Below are 16,639 nucleotides of genomic sequence, written 5' to 3'. Positions count from 1 at the left end.
GGCTGGCACTCCTTCACTTCCTGCCACTCCTTCGGAATCGGGAAGTCAGAGTCTTGTCGGACAACGCGACCACGGTGGCCTACATCAATCGACAGGGCGGCACCCGCAGTCCGCAGGTCGCGCTCGAGGCGGCGATGTTGATGCAGTGGGCGGAACGGCACCTGGCCCGTCTGGCGGCCTCGCACATAGCGGGCGTGGACAACGTCCAGGCGGATATCCTCAGTCGCCAGCTCCTGGATCCCGGAGAGTGGGCCCTCTCCGACGAGGCCGTGCAGCTCATCGTTCGGCGGTGGGGTCCCCCCCACCTGGATCTTATGGCATCCGCTCAAAACACCAAGGCGCCTCGTTTCTTCAGTCGCCGGAGAGAACGGGGGGCGGAGGGCGTCGATGCCCTCTCGCTCCCGTGGCCGGCCGATCTACTACTATACGCGTTCCCCCCGTGGCCACTGGTGGGAAGGCTACTACGACGGATAGAGGCTCATCGAGGGACTGTCATCTTCGTCGCGCCAGAGTGGCCGAGACGACCTTGGTTTGCAGACCTTCTTCACCTAGTAATCGACAGGCCCATACGGCTGGGACATCTTCCCCGCCTCCTCCACCAGGGACCAGTATTTTTCGACCAGGCAGAACTCTTCTGTCTTGCGGCCTGGCTTTTGAGAGGCGTCGCCTTCGGGGATACCCGGAGGCGGTAGTATCCACGCTGCTGCGTTCTCGGAAGACCTCGACGTCGGTGGCCTACGTGCGGGTCTGGAAGGTGTTCGAGCTGTGGTGTACCGGCCTGAACACAAGACCCTCGGAAGCGTCTGTCCCGCAGATCCTCCAGTTCCTGCAAGCGGGGGTGGACAAGGGGCTCGCTTACAACTCACTTCGGGTTCAAGTGGCCGCTCTTGGCTCCCTCCTGCGCGACGGCGGATCTCTGTGGCGACACCCGGACATCGCCCGTTTCCTCAAGGGGGTCAAGCATTTGCGGCCTCCACTGCGGGACCCTTGCCCCTCTTGGAGTCTCAATCTGGTACTGCGTTCCATGTCAGGACCTCCGTTTGAACCGCTGCGGACTGCGACGATCAAGGATCTCACCCTCAAGGCGGTGTTCCTAGTGGCCATCTGCTCCGCTCGGCGTATTTCGGAGCTGCAGGCCCTGTCGTGTAGAGAACCTTATCTCCGGTTCTCCGATTCGGGTGTTTCCCTTCGTACTGTCCCCTCCTTCCTTCCGAAGGTGGTGTCCGCGTTCCATGTGAATCAGACGGTGGAACTTCCATCGTTCTCTTCGTCGGAACCGCGGTCTCTTCGTCTTCTTGACGTCAAGCGCACCCTGAGGCTCTACCTGGAGGCTACGAATGATTTCCGGACTTCTGACCATCTCTTCGTCCTTTGGTCCGGTCCCCGGAAGGGATCTCAGGCCTCGAAGACAACCATTGCCAGATGGCTGAAGGCCGGTATTGCTGCCTCCTATATTGGGGTGGGGCGGACTCCCCCACCCGGCATCGTAGCACATTCTACACGCTCTCAGGCGGCCTCCTGGGCAGAGAGCCGCTCGGTATCTTCGCAAGAAATCTGTAGAGCGGCCACCTGGAAATCGTTGCACACGTTCTCGAGACACTATAGACTACATCTCGCCTCGTCCGTCCAGGGACACTTTGGCGAACAGGTCCTACGAGCAGGCCTCGCAGGATCCCACCCGGGTTAGGGAAGCTTGGGTACATCCCACTGTCTGGACTGATCCAGGTACGTACAGGGAAAAGAAAATTATTACTTACCTGCTAATTTTCGTTCCTGTAGTACCATGGATCAGTCCAGACGCCCACCGCATTTGGGTCCTAGGGCCTACTCCTGCTCGGCTGTATGTGGATGCTGAGTCTGTTCAGCTGTGTCTCCTGTTACAGTAGTGCCCTTACTGCTGTTGGTTGTTTTTTTACGTGTTTCCAGTTTTTCTCTTTGTTTTTCACCGTTCCCCTGGAGGTTGACACGCTATGTTCGTGCCCGCCCACCCGTTGGTGGGTCGGTTTCAGTTTCCTAAGTTTTTCATTCAGCGGCTTATTGTTGCCGTCTTGTTTCAACTTGATCCAAGCAGGGGGTTTCTGTAGTACTTAAGGTGACGCCCCCTCGAAGCTTTGGGCTGACTCCATCTGCTGGATTGGGGACATAACCCACTGTCTGGACTGATCCATGGTACTACAGGAACGAAAATTAGCAGGTAAGTAATAATTTTCTTATGCTGTTGTGCACTCCCTGTTATAAAAGCCAAGCTTTTCCAGGACCATGATCATCATTTTTTCCCCTCCAACCAGCAAGAACATATCTTCTTCACAAACCCCCATTTTCCATACCACTACCTACTTCGGTATCTAATCTCTTGCTGCAGGACACTTGAGACTTTCTCACATATACGTTATAATTTTTATGCTCAATAAGACCTGTCAACTTAATTGTTTAAGTCTTTTTTTTTTTTTTTTTTTTCTCCTTTATCTTTTGGTCATCAATGTTACAACGTTATTGTTAAATTTTGAACTTATGTACACTGTTCCAAGTTTCATAACCTTGTTCTATGTAATGCCTTTTGGCAATTTTCATGTTCTGTTTCAATGTAAACCGATGTGATCTTTATTTCATATAGGAACACCGGTATATAAAAATCTAAAAATAAATAAATAAATGACGATGCTCTGTGCAGGAGGGGAACCTGTTACTGTATTAACATGGGCAGGGCAAAAGGGGGGGGGGGGTCGAGGGAGATAATTACAAAAAATATATACAATTTGGGCTGAATTTCCAATGCCCTTTAGGCGCATAAAACCTGGTTTTATGCACCCGGCTGACTGCTATAAAATAGCTGGGGATTGTGTTTGCATAAAATTGGCTGTCTAACTTGGTTTCCTGTCCGCTTTTACACAAACTGCAGAGAGGCGTCGGGGGGAGAGGGGGAAACCTAGCGCATAATGTTTCATTTTCAAAAGTATGCGCATCAGCATTTTTTAATTCGCATGAGTTACGCCCTCTGAAAGAGAAGGTGCAACTTTTGTTGAGTTAACCTGCCGTCGGGCACTTAGACCCAGATTTTCTAAGTGAATTTATGCACCTAGGTTCACTTAGAAAATTTAGGGTGCAGTCTGTTTGTAAAAGGTCCACGCAGGTGTTGCCCTACCATGCGCAGTTATAAAATATCCCTCTTAAATCTGCCCGCATTAGAGAAAGTTGCAAGCAATATTGAGGCTGTTTTTAGCATCTCTTAGCTGGATAAGTAGCGGCGGTTGAATATCTGGCCCCGCTGAATGGCCGCTGCTTAGCTGGATAATTTATCTGGCTAAGTCTTGTCGGCCTGTAGGGCTATCCTAAACTTACCCAGCTGGATAAGATAGCCGGATATATTCAGCGATATGGCTGTGCTACTGATTTATGTGGGCTAAGTTAGATGGATGAGTTTATGGGACTAACTAGTCGAGCCACACAGTATGCAACTGTTCGATGGGACTTTGGAGCTCGCTGTGTAAAAAAAACAAACATTTTTGCCCTGTCTTGGTGTCCTTTCACAGCCAACCCTTGAAGACTTCCACCAGGCATTTGACGTCGTCTTCATTGACCCTTCGGGGTTTGTGAACCTGTGTGCCGACATGACCGCCAGCAAGTACAAAGAGGTAGTGCTTGTGATGGGTCCTGTGTGTCCTGCTGTGCCATTCGATGCCCCTAAACTGCTCCTCTTGTGGCTCTCATTAAGGAGGGCTCCATCTCTTTTGGCACACTGCGGCAGCTCTTGCTGTAGTGAGACTCTAGCCCCCGGTATAATGCCTGCATTAGAGAGAGAGAGCACGTCGGAGGATGTGCAGGCCATGTCACCGGAGCTTGCAGCCTTGTGCTGTCTCTGCAGGAACAGAGTCGCCAGGCCAGTAGCTCAGGAACACGATGAGTTTGCACCCTTAGTCCATAGGGGCTGGTTCTCATCTCACTGGTGCATGCTTCCTTTTCAAAACAGTGTGCATGGGAACGGGGTGGGGGGTGGGGCAAGGGGAGAGTAGTCAAGGAGACCAAGAGTGCGTACTTGTGTCTCTGCTCCGCTAGCCTGCTGACTCTGCATTTTAGCAGATTGAGTGAAGAAGTGCACACAAAAATGGGCAGAGAAGAGGAATGGGGGAGGAGGAGGAGAAGAGGTAAGAACTGAGCACACAATGAAGGAGGGAGAGGTATAGAAGAGAGAAGTGAGAGGCAAGAGTGCAACACGGGTAGGTTTGTGTGTGTTGGAATATTTTGCTGTTTGTAATGGGTGATTGGACTTATTGGGTTGTGAGCAAGTGGTTCTTTGAGAAACTAAGACCTGTGGCTACTTTTGTGCCGTTAGCTTATAGCACTTAATTTTAATTAATACAATCAATTTGTTTTCTTTTCAAACACAATAAATTTCTAAACAATCCCTTCTTCAGATGGGATGCCCCAGATTTAAAGAAACTAAAAGCGATCTGTGTGATTTTTGAAAGCTCATTTTGGACCTTGTGTAAGGTATCGCGATCCATTGGCTCTTTGGTTTAATACCTGTATACAGTAGCTAGATGGCGCTACAGTATTGCTCCTATGAGTAGAGTAGACTTTCTGCACAAGTCACACCTGGTGACAGCCGATGCACTGAAAAGTGGATAGTGTGAAGGAAAGACAAATTCTAAGTTTTTGTTTAGCATTATTTTGGTCAAGAATAAAAAGCTCATCGCTAAGATGGATATCAAGTGTTTCTTGAGAGGAGCGCTGGCCCAGTATATGCAGATGTAGGCACCCCAGGCCAAACTGTATGTTTCAGTGAATCTCAAAAGTGAACAGAAACTGACACAACCTCTACATGAATACAAAGTTAAACAGCATCTTTCTGCAGTGTTTAATGCAAAATGACTATTTACTGATTTTAATAGAAAATTAATTTTAAAAAAATGAATATGGTTATGTGCAGAGGTTTTGACACAGTTCCAGTTGGTTCATTACTATTTTTTTTTTAAGTTGAGGCCAAAATGTTGATTGGCTCATTAGGCCTTCAGTTAGTCAGGTGAAGACAGTTCCATGGTTTAACAAATATTCTGATTGTTTTGTCTGCTTTCAACAATGAAGATAACCTACTCTTACAAAGTAGAGGAAGGCTATATAAATCTTTCTCAATACTTCCAACTAGGAATTTCAGTTGTTAGAAACATTGTTAAGAAATCGAAGTTCTGTGGAATTGTTAAGGTCAGGCTAGATCTGGAAGACCAAGAAAAATCTGATAGAACTGCCCAAAAGCTGGTCATTTTCTATGAAACAGAAACTGTAGATCACTACAGATGACCTGCTGAAAGGTTTAGCTGCCACTGGAGTAGTTCTCCACAGTACAGCGTTGTTTGCATAGCAGTGATCTGCTTGGGGGAGTTGTCAGAAGGAAATATTTTCTGTGACCTCATCACAAAAGTCATTGTGTAAAACAAAACCTTTTGATAAGCCTGAAACATTTTGGAACAAAATGATTTGAACTGATGAAATGAAAATTGAATTTTTGGCCACAACCACACAAGATACCTTTTGTAGAAATAAAGGTGAAGCATTTGAAGAACATAAGAAATTGCCATACTGGGTCAGACCAAGGGTCCATCAAGCCCAGCATCCTGTTTCCAACAGTGACCAATCCAAGTCGCAAGTACCAAAACATTAAATGGATCTCAAGCTACTATTGTTTATTAATTAATAGCAGTTTATCGATTTTTCCACTAGGAACTTATCCAAACCTTTTTTAAATCCAGTTACACTAACTGCTGTGAGAACATCCTCTGGCAGTGAATTCCAGAGCTTAACTATGCGCTGAGTGAAAATGAGCTACTTGTTAACTTCATGGAGTGTCCTCTAGTCCTTTTATTATCCGAGAGAGTAAATAACTGATTTTACATTAATTTGTTTAAGTCCTTTCAAGATTTTGTAGACTTCTATCATATCCCCCCCTCAGTCGTCTCTTCTCCAAACTGAACAGCCCTAACTTCTTTAGTGTTTTCTCATAGGGCAGCTGTTCCATACCCATGATTACATAAAAGATTTTAAAAAGTTCCTCCAGGGATATCATGGAGATAAGAGGAAAATTCAAGACAAGAAGATTTCTAAAAATGTTCCAAGTTCTCCGTCCTGCGGTGGATCACGTTCTGAACCTGTACAAGTGCCCTCTGGAGAGCAGAAAGTTTATCCACGGATTGAGAAAGCAATTATCCAAAGAACTGAACCTGGCTCTTGAAATTATTCACGGCAAGAGGTAATGCAGCTAAAGAGAACTCCACAGAGGACAGAACGGTCCAGGTACTCTCCAAGGTTTTAGGAGAGGGCATCGGGGTGTAGGGGGTCTCACAGCTGGAGTAACTATAGGCGTGCAAGGAGTAACAGTGGGGGCAGAGGCCTGAAGTAAAGGAGAGGAACTCGCCGAAGAAAGCCCATCGCTGCCCCTAGGACCCAGAACCTTCCCGCCAGCGCACAGACGAGCCCGGGCTCCAGGTCCAGCACCCGGCACTATCGAATCCCCCTTATGTCCCGCGCGAGCAGACGCCACCAGCTCCAGAGGGCATCCTGACGACGCTGCCGTCAGAGCTGGCAGCACAGGAAGAACTTTCTCTTGTCGAGGCTCGGGGGAAACCTCCCCGATTTTTATCTTCCAGCGGCAACGAAGGACCCTCCCGACATCAGGGAAAGGAGTTTGGGTCTAACCGCCTGGTGCATCGGAGAAGGCTGAGAACGAGTAGGGGAGGGAGGGGGAACCTTCTTGAAGCTGCCCTGTGCGCTTATCCATGAAGAAAGGGCATGAAAAGGTAACTCGGAGGCAGGGCCGTAGCAGAGCGCCTCTCCACACTCTGTCCTATGCCGCCATCGATTTTTAGCACGTTTTTCACGGTATATAAAAAGTGTTTGGTAAATCTCATGTTTAACTTTGCACCGTGTAGAGATTCATTGAAACATACAATTTTTTTGATCAGGGATGCCTAAACCTTTGCAGCCGGCTGTGTGTGCACGGGCTTTGGATTATTTGAGGCTACGCAGTAGCAGCTGGGGGATCCCTTATGCTGAAGAGATATATATATATACTGTATTTGCCGTTGAGCTGCGAGGTGTGGATTCAGCACAGCTCAGTCTTGAACCCTAAGAGCTCTGGAGTGCATGGTATATGTCTCGCGTTTAGGAGGAGGGAGAGCAACAGCGTGGGGAAAAGCCAACAGAGGTTCATTGTAGGTAGCTTTTTTTTTTAAATTGTATTGTCTTCTCCAGATCCAGTCCGAAGCCAAACGCTCCATGGAGATTCTGAATGACGCTACGCTGGATGGGTTTCAGCAGCTGCTCTTAGTCTCCAAGCCACTGATCAGAACCTTTGACCACGTGTTTCAGTGAGTGGGCGGGGGCGCAACCCGTCTGACCGCCGCATGGCTGCTAACTTCCCTTCACTAAAGAACAATTTCTGTTGGCCGGTCTCTCCTTATAGTTGTGAACCTAAGTTTTTGTCTCCCAAACAGCGCTGTGCTTGCCCGGTCCTGCTTCCGGAATAATTGCCGGTCATGCGACTGATGACCTCATGGCCCGCTTCCCTGCCTTGGGTTTTAAACTGTGAAGCTATGGTTCGGGGAGGAGGGCGGCGGTGGTCTGGCTCGATTTGGCTAGTTTTTCATTTTAGCGAGGCCAGAATTTGGTGAATTGACTCTCATTGCCTGAGCTAAAATCTGACCGGGCGACCTTTGCAAGAGATTAAGTGGGGAAAAAGAATCCTTTTTGGGAAAGCCGCAGAGCTCTCTGCAGGGTGATGGGGGTTAGTGCAGCTGAGGGGGGAGACCGGCTTTCGGTTTGTAGAACCAGAAATTTCAGTGGGGCATGGAGATGCGATCGGTTTATTTGCAGTCAGAGGCTTCTCCACCTTCTCCAAATTCCTGGGGCTCCAATTACCGAGATCTGGTAAACCCCTGCTCCCGGGAAGGTTATGGTTGGAGGTTTGATGTTTCAGGCAATCTGTAATTAGTGCCGTTGTGCTTCCTGCGAGCGCCTGGCAATTTCAGGTCGATGGTGCCTTTTAAGGAAAGCTTCCTGAGTGAGAGCTAAGACCTGACGACTTTCATCGTTAGAAGGAGAAATGAACCTCCTCCCTCCCCCGGTGGTACTCAGTTCCTTTGCACCCGTAGCGGATCAAGCCACATCCACCAGCAGGAAATCTGGAGCCACTTGCTCAAGTGAAATCCCCGAATGATGGCAAAGAATTTCTTGAGGACATTTAATTAACTTGTTCTTCCTAAGGGTGCACAGAGCTGTACATACCTGGCCAATCCTTTGTCTAATTAACCTTTTGACCACATGTTGAGTACTAGTGTAAATAACAAAAACTTGCTAAATGCAATGGAAAATCCTTCTTACTGTGGGACGCTATTGACTCTCTCTTTTTGATTGTACTGTAGAAAGCTGTTGGCTGGGCTCCTTCTTTCTCACGCTCTGATTTTTCCAAAGGAAGCTGTGGCTTGTGGGTGCCCAGGTTGTTGTTTTTTGGTTTTTTTTGCCCTGGGAAGCCATTGGGCAGCCACAGCTGTGCAAACCTCAGGAAATAACTTACATAGGGGCCGATGTAATCGCATGCTCATTAGGGAGTGCGGTTTATCCCACAGTTGTGTGCATGGTTTTTTTGGTTTTTTTGTGCACAAACTCTACAACTGACTCTGGGAGGAGTTTTGTGAATAACAGTGTGCCCAACAGTTAGGACCCCCTCGTACCAATCCAGTGCTAATGATGGCATTAGCTGTTAGCCAGCCAATGCAGGGAGGGGCACAGGCTTGCCTTGTGTTTTCTTAGCGTTGGAAACGTAACTCGTAGTCTGAGGTGGAGTAAAGTTTCCAGGCCTAATGTCAGTCTGGGGGCAGAAGCCAGAATTCTGGCACTGGGCCTGCAGTCAAGATTTTATGCACAGAAAATGGGTTTTGCACCCACAGCAGGTTTTCTGTGCATAAAATAATTTTATGTGTACAGTTTTGTTTTTGTTTTTTTTCTGCACAGAAAACATTTTTGTGCACCTAAATCATATTTTAATTCCAGTGGGATCATGCACGTGCAAAAGTGCTTGTTCTGTGCACATAAATCATGGGTCTGAGACTCCTTTTGAGTGCATATTTTTCCTTAAGGTTGCATGCTTTTTAGCTCCCTATGCGTTAGCCTATCATTTGCTTACTGCATCGAGAGTTACTACTTTTTTTTTTTTTAAACCATCTGGTTAAACTGTGTGCTGAATTTCAGTGCCGTTTTACCACACTGCTTATGACGGACCTACGGTGAGAGACGTCTCTTCCAGCAAACTCTAAACTGACATAGTCACGTAGGAGAGCACAACTCCACAATCGGCCGTCACATAAACGCTGCCTCGGCATATCCCTCTGCTTTTACACATTGCAGCCTGAAGAATGTGTCCAAGTTGCAGGGCGCCTGCAGGAAGATGAAGCTGCTGAATGAGCTGATGGATCGTGGTGGGGATTACGTGGCCACCGTCCTGCCTTTCCTTTTGTCCCTCCTGACGCGAGGCCTGGGACAGAGGGTCCTGATGCTGACACACTCGCTGCCTCTCACACCAGAAGTAAGTCCAGAAACAAACCTTTTTATTCTCTGTACTCTCTCTTCCAAGGCAGTCGTTGGACAAAATGGCGTCTAGGGCAAGGCTTCTTTTCAATGTTCCTCCCCCCCCCCCCCCCTTTCCCTTTTGAGTTTGCAAGCTTCCAGATTTACAGACTGACTCGAAAGTTGTAATGCGGCCCCCCCCCCCACTCCCTTCTCCCCCCCCCCCCCCGTAACTTGGCGCCCTGGGCAGTTCCTCTGCTTGCCAACCCCTTGCAAAGCCTTGGTCTCTTGCCTGAGCTTTTCCCTCCCCGACTTCCACTGCACCTTCCTTGTCATGGCCTACATGGTCACGGAGCTCTTCTGCAGTGTCCTATGATTACCCTGGCACTTCCCATGCCCCGTCTATCACGTTATTACCGTGACAGGTGGTCTTGGGCATTGTCTCGTGGTCTTTCGTGTGCGTGGTCTTTCCCATTCATCACCTGGACACGGCCTGTTGCTCTTCCCTTTTGCTGTCAGACGGTGTTGGGTTTCCGTGGTGGCACTCTGTCACACGGCTGTTGTGCGTTTTTTTGCCTCCTGTCATTGATGCACCCACCCTGTGACGCTCTCTGCCTGAGAAGGCAGGAATCATTTCTTTCCTGGGGCTAATCCTGTGCCTGACTTGTGGCTGGCCAGGAGTGTTGCTAATGCCTCCATCGCTGGCTCTTTGCTTCTGCTAAGGGGTGCCATAAACCCTGCCCCCCTGTGGCCCTTGCTGGCCCAAGGAATAGTTGTACAAGGCAGGTGTTCAGCTCAGGTTGTTGTACTGGAGTCATAGCGTGACTGTACCTCTGGTGAGCCTTGCCAAAACCTGTCTCTTTTTTTTTTTTTTTTTTTCTCCCCTTCCTCTGTTAGTGGTGTCTCGAGGATGAGCCTCCTAAGCACAAGGATATTGGTCTTCTGTCATTTGGACTGTTGCTGAGTCCAGAAGGTTCCCTTGGGATCCTTGATAAAGGCCCAGAAGCAGATAGCCCCGAGGTGAGGACAATAAAATTACTTTTATTCCTGGTTGCAGTTGCTGTCAGCTTCTTCTTCTTTTTTTTTTTTTTAAAGTGCATTTATTTTTGTCATGGTTCTTTGTGGTCTTTCTTACTTTACCGCCTTTGAGGAGATTGGGCATGGAGGGGACTTGGGATGTGAGGTAATAAAAGAGAGAGGTTGGTTGTCTTTTCAAGCAATGCCACAGGTTGATAAACTGCAAATTGTTTTGTTCGGTTCCCAGTGCTCTAAACTCCTCCTGCCTGGTCTCTCCTTCCAAGCCCACTGCGAAATAATATTTTGGCAGCTGTGTTTGTTAGGATATTTTACTGCCTTTGCCAGTCTCTGCTCTGTCTATTAGGGCCATGAATTAAAACTTACAGGCAGCTCTTTAGCAGAATTTGTGCATGTATCTGAAATTCACATGCAGTTATAACACATTCAAAATATTGTATGTTGGGTAAGAGAGAACCAGGATATGGAAACGGTCCACAAACCCAAAGCGTGCATGGGTCTGAAATCCAGACAAGTCAGTGTGAACGTACATAGATTGTTTATCTGCCGTGTTCCAGGAGACACGCCCAGTTGTCTTTCATCTTTAAATTCCTGATTTCTATGTTTCCTGCCTGGCAGGCGGTGGAATTTCGGAAGTTTTGGGGAGAGAAGTCTGAGCTGAGGCGGTTCCAGGATGGTTCCATCTGCGAGGCCGTCGTGTGGGCTGCAGGCACCCTGTCCGAGAAGCGGCTCATCCCCGAGCGTGTGGTGAAGCACTTGCTGCAGCTGTAAGTCCTGAAGGCCCTGCTTCCCTTCCCCTCGGCCTGCAGCCGCTCAAGTCTGCAGACCATATGTAGAAGGGGGTGATAGAATGAATATGTAATGATGCGGGGAAGGAAATTCCTGATTTTTTTTTTTTTTTTTTTGTGTTGCATATCAGGGTTCATTTTTCGATGGTATGACCGAGAGCTTTCTGTACTGTGTGGCAGAGCAGGCTCATCTAGGCGCATGGTTGGGTCATGTGACTGCACTCTGTGCAAAATGGACATGAACTTTCTGGAAAAAGCAAAAGCCTTTTCTTGTGCATGGGTGACCAGAGAGAGAGGAATAACCAGTAAGAAAAAGGAGGTGATAATGCCCTTGTACAGCTCCTTGGTGAGGCCTCTCCTGGAGTACTGCGTTCAGTACTGGTGCCCGGAACTCAGAAAGGATAGAGACAGGATGGAGCTTGTACAGAGAAGGGTGACCAAAATGTTGTGTGGTCTCCATGGGAAGACTTATGAGGAGAGGCTGAAGGATCTAAATATGTACAGTATACCCTAGAAGAGAGGAGGTGCAGGGGAGATATGATACAGACTTTCAGATACCTCAAAAGTTTTAATGATGCACGAACTTCAAACCTTTTCCATTGGAAAGAAATCAGTAGAACTAGGGATCACAAAATGAAACTCAAGGGAGGACGACTCAGAACCAATGTCAGGAAATATTTCTTCACAGAAAGAGTGGATGCCTGGAATGCCCTTCCGGAGGAGGTGGTGAAGACAAAACCAGTCAAAGGGGCATGGGATAAACACTGTGGATACCTAAGGCTGGAGGCTGGAAATGAAGAAAAGGGTGCATGGGAGTAACCTGCTAAGCGTGGTGGTTACTACCCTTCACAGAAAGTCTTAACTGATAAGACTTGATGCTTTTGATGCAACTGCAATATAACCATTTCTCTTCAATGGCTGGGGGGAGGGGGAAGGGGGAATCGGATTCACACAACATCCAACAAGGATCCTGACTTTTACGGGCTAGGGTACTGATAAGCATGGGGGTAACCTGCATGGATCGGCAGTTATTACCCTTAACAGAAGACTTGAGGATTACTGACCTTAACCAATAAACCTTGATTCTCATGATGCAACTGTAACATTGCTCTCTGCTTCGGGGGGATGGGGTGGAAGGGGAATTGGATTCAGATGACAACCAACAAGGGACCCAATTTTTACGGTCTGGGGACTGAAATGAAGACATAAGGGAAAAAGTACAGGACTACTTTTGGCCAAGTCCAAAAGTAAGTCTTGTCAAGCAGCATTATCTGAATTTTCATGAAGGCTCCTCGCCCAGTAAAAATGTTGCTAGCAGTAAATTTTTTATGGTTTTGACAGTTGCTTGGTTTTGATTGTAAATATTACTACCCTTATTATAAGGCTTGGGGACAACTGCAAGGAGTCGCAATTACTACCCTTAAGAGAAGCATGGAGGTAATCTGCACAGTGTGACAAATGCTACTAGAAGAAATTTGCTGGGCAGACTGGATAGACCACTTGGTCCTTTTCTGTCGTTACTGTGTTACTATGCAAGCTACGGCTTATCTCCCACCAACCGTGCTAACAACATAGTAGCCATGGTGGAAGGAGTTATTCAGATGCGATCTATTTTTTCCATTTTGAGGATGCTGGATCTAATGGATTTCATAGTTCTTATAATGCCCAAGACACATCTCTATACGAGACAAGCCCAATAGACCATCAAGTCATTTGAGCACTTTAGGAGACCGCTATTGTCATTGAACAGTTCAGAGACACCCTGACTTGATTGCTCTCCTGTTACAATTTAACCTTGAGGTTATCTTTCTGAATCCCTCCTCAAAAAATTGTCCTAACCACAAATGAATCCAGATTGGACTAGAGAGCAGTGGACAATACTGAAAGCTCTTAAGGCTTTTAGAAGTCAGATGTCCAACAAATGGTCCTATTTTAAACAGTCGGATGGTCATGTTCTACCTGAACAAGAAGGGAGGAACAAGTTCCGTCTTTCTATGTTGTGAGACAGTCCAGTTCTACACCTCAGTCTCTAATAGAGTGACTCTAAGAGCCACGTACTTGGTAGAACTTGAGAACATCCTGCAGCAGACTGAATCACTATCTGATTCCCCACTAGTGGTTTCTGGATCAGGATGTAGCAAACAAATTCTTCTTTGAGTGGTACACACCTGAGATAAACCACTTTGCAACTACCCTGAACAAGAAGGGTATCAGACTTATTATCCAGAAGATCAGAAGGCAGATATCTCCCTTCATTCATACATGTACCCTCCCATACCTCTGTTGCCCAAGACCTTAGTAAAACTCGCAATTAGAAAACAGAAGGAACTGGGGAATCATGATCTGATTGATTTTTGATTTGAGACCATGAGTCTCATAGCTCCCTTTTGGCCAAGACCGACTTGGTTTCCACTTCAAGGCTTGTTCCTGAGGTAACCAATCCAGTTGGGAGTTTCTTCAGTTTTAATTGCACAGAACCAGGGATTGTTGCTCTACTCAGGATTTTTGGCCCTCACAGTCTCTATGTTGAGGAAATGTGTGATCATCAATCATGTTTTCTGATAAGGTGTCTCACCAGAAGGTCTTATGGCTTTAAATGGAAGAGGTTGGTCATCTGGTGTGAGGCAAGACCCTAGATCCCTTTTTTACTATACACACTAATTTCTTGAATAACTTCTACCTCTTTCAGATTTCAAGACAGCTGCCATGTCAGTTTTTTTTTTTGTTTGTTTTTTTTTGGAGTGGACTCGAACGCATAGGAGTCCACCCATTTTTTTTTGTTTATTTTCAACCCAAAAGACCTGGGAGTATGGTGACATCAGTTCTATACAAAAGCTTTGGCCGAGGAGAGAAGGGGAGGGATTCTAGGACTTGCGACTTGCTCTCTTCAGAGACCAGCAGGTTTGCTCTAGTCACACACATGCAACTCCCTAGCAAAAGGTCATCATCAATAAAAGAGGGAAGCTGCAACAAGAACAGCAAACAAATGGGAAATATCTTTGTTGGGATTAAAACCATTTAATTTTTTATTTACTTATTTTCGACTTTTTTTTTTTTTTTTTTTAAACAGGGAAGACAACCCAAAATGATAAAAATGGGCCCTAGGAGGAATGAAGTTGGACTCTAAGCCTCAAACAGATCAAACCAACTATCCCACCTGGAGGCTGTGTCCAGAAAGTAATGTGATTTGAATGTGGACTGGGTGACAGCTGTGCATATTTGATCAATGTACGTATATAACTGTTAGCATTCACCTCAGTGGAACTGGCACATATTATTAGCATGTAGAAGAAAATGCCATTCCTGTAAAGACCCTAGTTGTCAGTTCCCTGTACGTACCTGGATCAGTCCAGACAGTGGGTTATGTCCCCAATCCAGCAGATGGAGTCAGCCAAAGCCTTGAGGGGGCGTCACCATGAGTGCTACTACCCCCTCTGCAGGAGTCCAGTATCTTCTGACTCCAGCAGATGCGAGTAGTGAATCCGGGTTGCTCCCGATTACTCAGGCATTTCTTGTATTTCTTCTCTGATTTGGTTTTTCTCTCTGCCTACTTCTTTTTTGGATCAAGTTTGTTACAAAAAAAAAAAAAAAAAGTTAGAGGGCTCTAATTGGGAGGCGTGGCTTCCCTCAGGGTTTTGTTTTGCTCTCTTCTTCTTCTCTCCTTGCGAGCGGGGTAAGTGAGTGTCGTTTTCCTTTACTTTTCTCCTTGCTTGCAGCTGATCTTCGACGGAGGGGCTCGCGGAGGCCTGTAGGACCGGCCCCTCCGCGTTTCTCTCCCTTGCCCGCGGCCATTTTCGCGGCTCCTCGTGGGCTGCAGAAGCAGGCAGGGAGAGCGGCGTCGGCGGGTACGCGCGGCCAGGAGGCCCCCCCGCGGTGCCGTTTTGCTTCCTCTTCGGGTTGTGCGGCCAGGAGGCCCCCCCGCGGCGCCGTTTTTTTCTTCTTCCTATTCGGGTTGTGCAGGCCGTCGGGCCCCCTCCCGCAGCGGCGCTCCCGTTCTCGGCCCCCCCCGAGGCTCTGCCGGGTGGTTTAATCTGCCGGCCCTGTTTCCTTCTCAGCTCCGATGCCGCGGCCAGAGCGCTGCTCTGCTTGCGGCGAGCTGGGATCGCGGATTTCGAGGGAGGGCATCTGTGCGAGGTGTCTCCCCGGGGGGGAGGGCACCTCGCGGCCCCTCATCGATTTCCCGCGTCTAACAGGTTTGCCCGGGCGGCGGGGGCCGGCCCCTCCCCCATTCTTGGCGGGAACGGCGGCCATTTTACACTCTGCACCCCCTGAAGGGGAACAGACGGCGCTTGGGACCGGGGATGGGGGGGAGTCCCCGCCACATTTACTCCCGGAACCGGACCTGGAGGCAGTCCCGCCGGGGGCCCCCCCCTCGGAGCCCCCCTCCGGTAGACAAGGGTTTTCCCCAGAGTTTATCCTTTTGCTGCACACGGCATATCTGCAGAGCCTTGAGCCTCCCACGGGACCTCCCCCACACAAGATACCGCGGCCCTCCCTACCTGTGGGGGCCCCTCTGCCCCCCCCCGGCCCCCCCCGCTCCGGCGGGTGTGGGGGCCCCCTTCCCCCCCGCTCGCGCCCGGCTCCCGGGGAGCTCGGGGACTGCGGGCACAGGACCAGGTTCCCCTGGATCGGATCCGGCAGACCCGGGTCAAGGGGATTCCACTTCAGAAGGTGATGATCCGCACACGCTGTTCCAGAGGGAAGAGCTGGAGGACCTCCTGCCACAGGTTATTAAGGAGTTGGACCTCGATCCACCACCGGAGCCGCCCGCGCCCGTAGCGCCCGCTGTGGTCACTTCCTCAAGGAAGGGGGATCCGGTCTTGGCAGCCCGGAGGCCGAGGGCTCGGGCTTTTCCCATTCATGATTCTTTCCTTCAGCTTCTCACCGGGGAGTGGGATGCCCCGGAAGCTTCCTTCAAGGGCAGCCGGACCATGGAGCGGCTCTACCCGCTGCCGGACGATTTTCTCGATCTCATCAAGGTACCGAAAGTGGACTCCGCGGTGACAGCGGTCACGAAGAGGACTACCATCCCAGTGACAGGGGGTGCGGCCTTACGAGACGCACAAGATCGCAAGTTGGAAGTCTTCCTCAAGCGGGTCTTCGAGGTCTCCGCGGTAGGATTGCGGGCTGTGATGTGTAGCTCGCTGGTCCAGCGGGCCAGCCTTCTCTGGGTTCAACAACTGCTCACCTCTCAGGTCCTACCGGCCGGGGAGGCCGCCCAGGCGGATAGACTGGAAGCGGCGGTTGCATATGGGGCTGACGCC

At 48.8% G+C, this 16,639-nt stretch overlaps 1 protein-coding gene across 1 annotated transcript in view; it reads left to right on the top strand.

The window, feature by feature from the left end:
* NOL6 (nucleolar protein 6) overlaps positions 1-16,639 on the top strand; it is a 207,050-nt gene that overhangs the window by 35,677 nt on the left and 154,734 nt on the right. The window contains exons 10-14 of the mRNA XM_029581150.1: positions 3,531-3,632; positions 7,243-7,358; positions 9,394-9,571; positions 10,450-10,572; positions 11,206-11,354. Coding sequence (XP_029437010.1) covers positions 3,531-3,632; positions 7,243-7,358; positions 9,394-9,571; positions 10,450-10,572; positions 11,206-11,354 — 668 coding nt within the window. The remainder of the gene's footprint in view (positions 1-3,530; positions 3,633-7,242; positions 7,359-9,393; positions 9,572-10,449; positions 10,573-11,205; positions 11,355-16,639) is intronic.

Source organism: Rhinatrema bivittatum, chromosome 1 (genome assembly GCF_901001135.1).
Source record: "Rhinatrema bivittatum chromosome 1, aRhiBiv1.1, whole genome shotgun sequence".
Taxonomy (NCBI): domain Eukaryota; kingdom Metazoa; phylum Chordata; class Amphibia; order Gymnophiona; family Rhinatrematidae; genus Rhinatrema; species Rhinatrema bivittatum.
The sequence above is the reverse complement of the archived record's forward strand: the minus strand, read 5'-3'. Positions and strand labels throughout refer to the sequence as shown.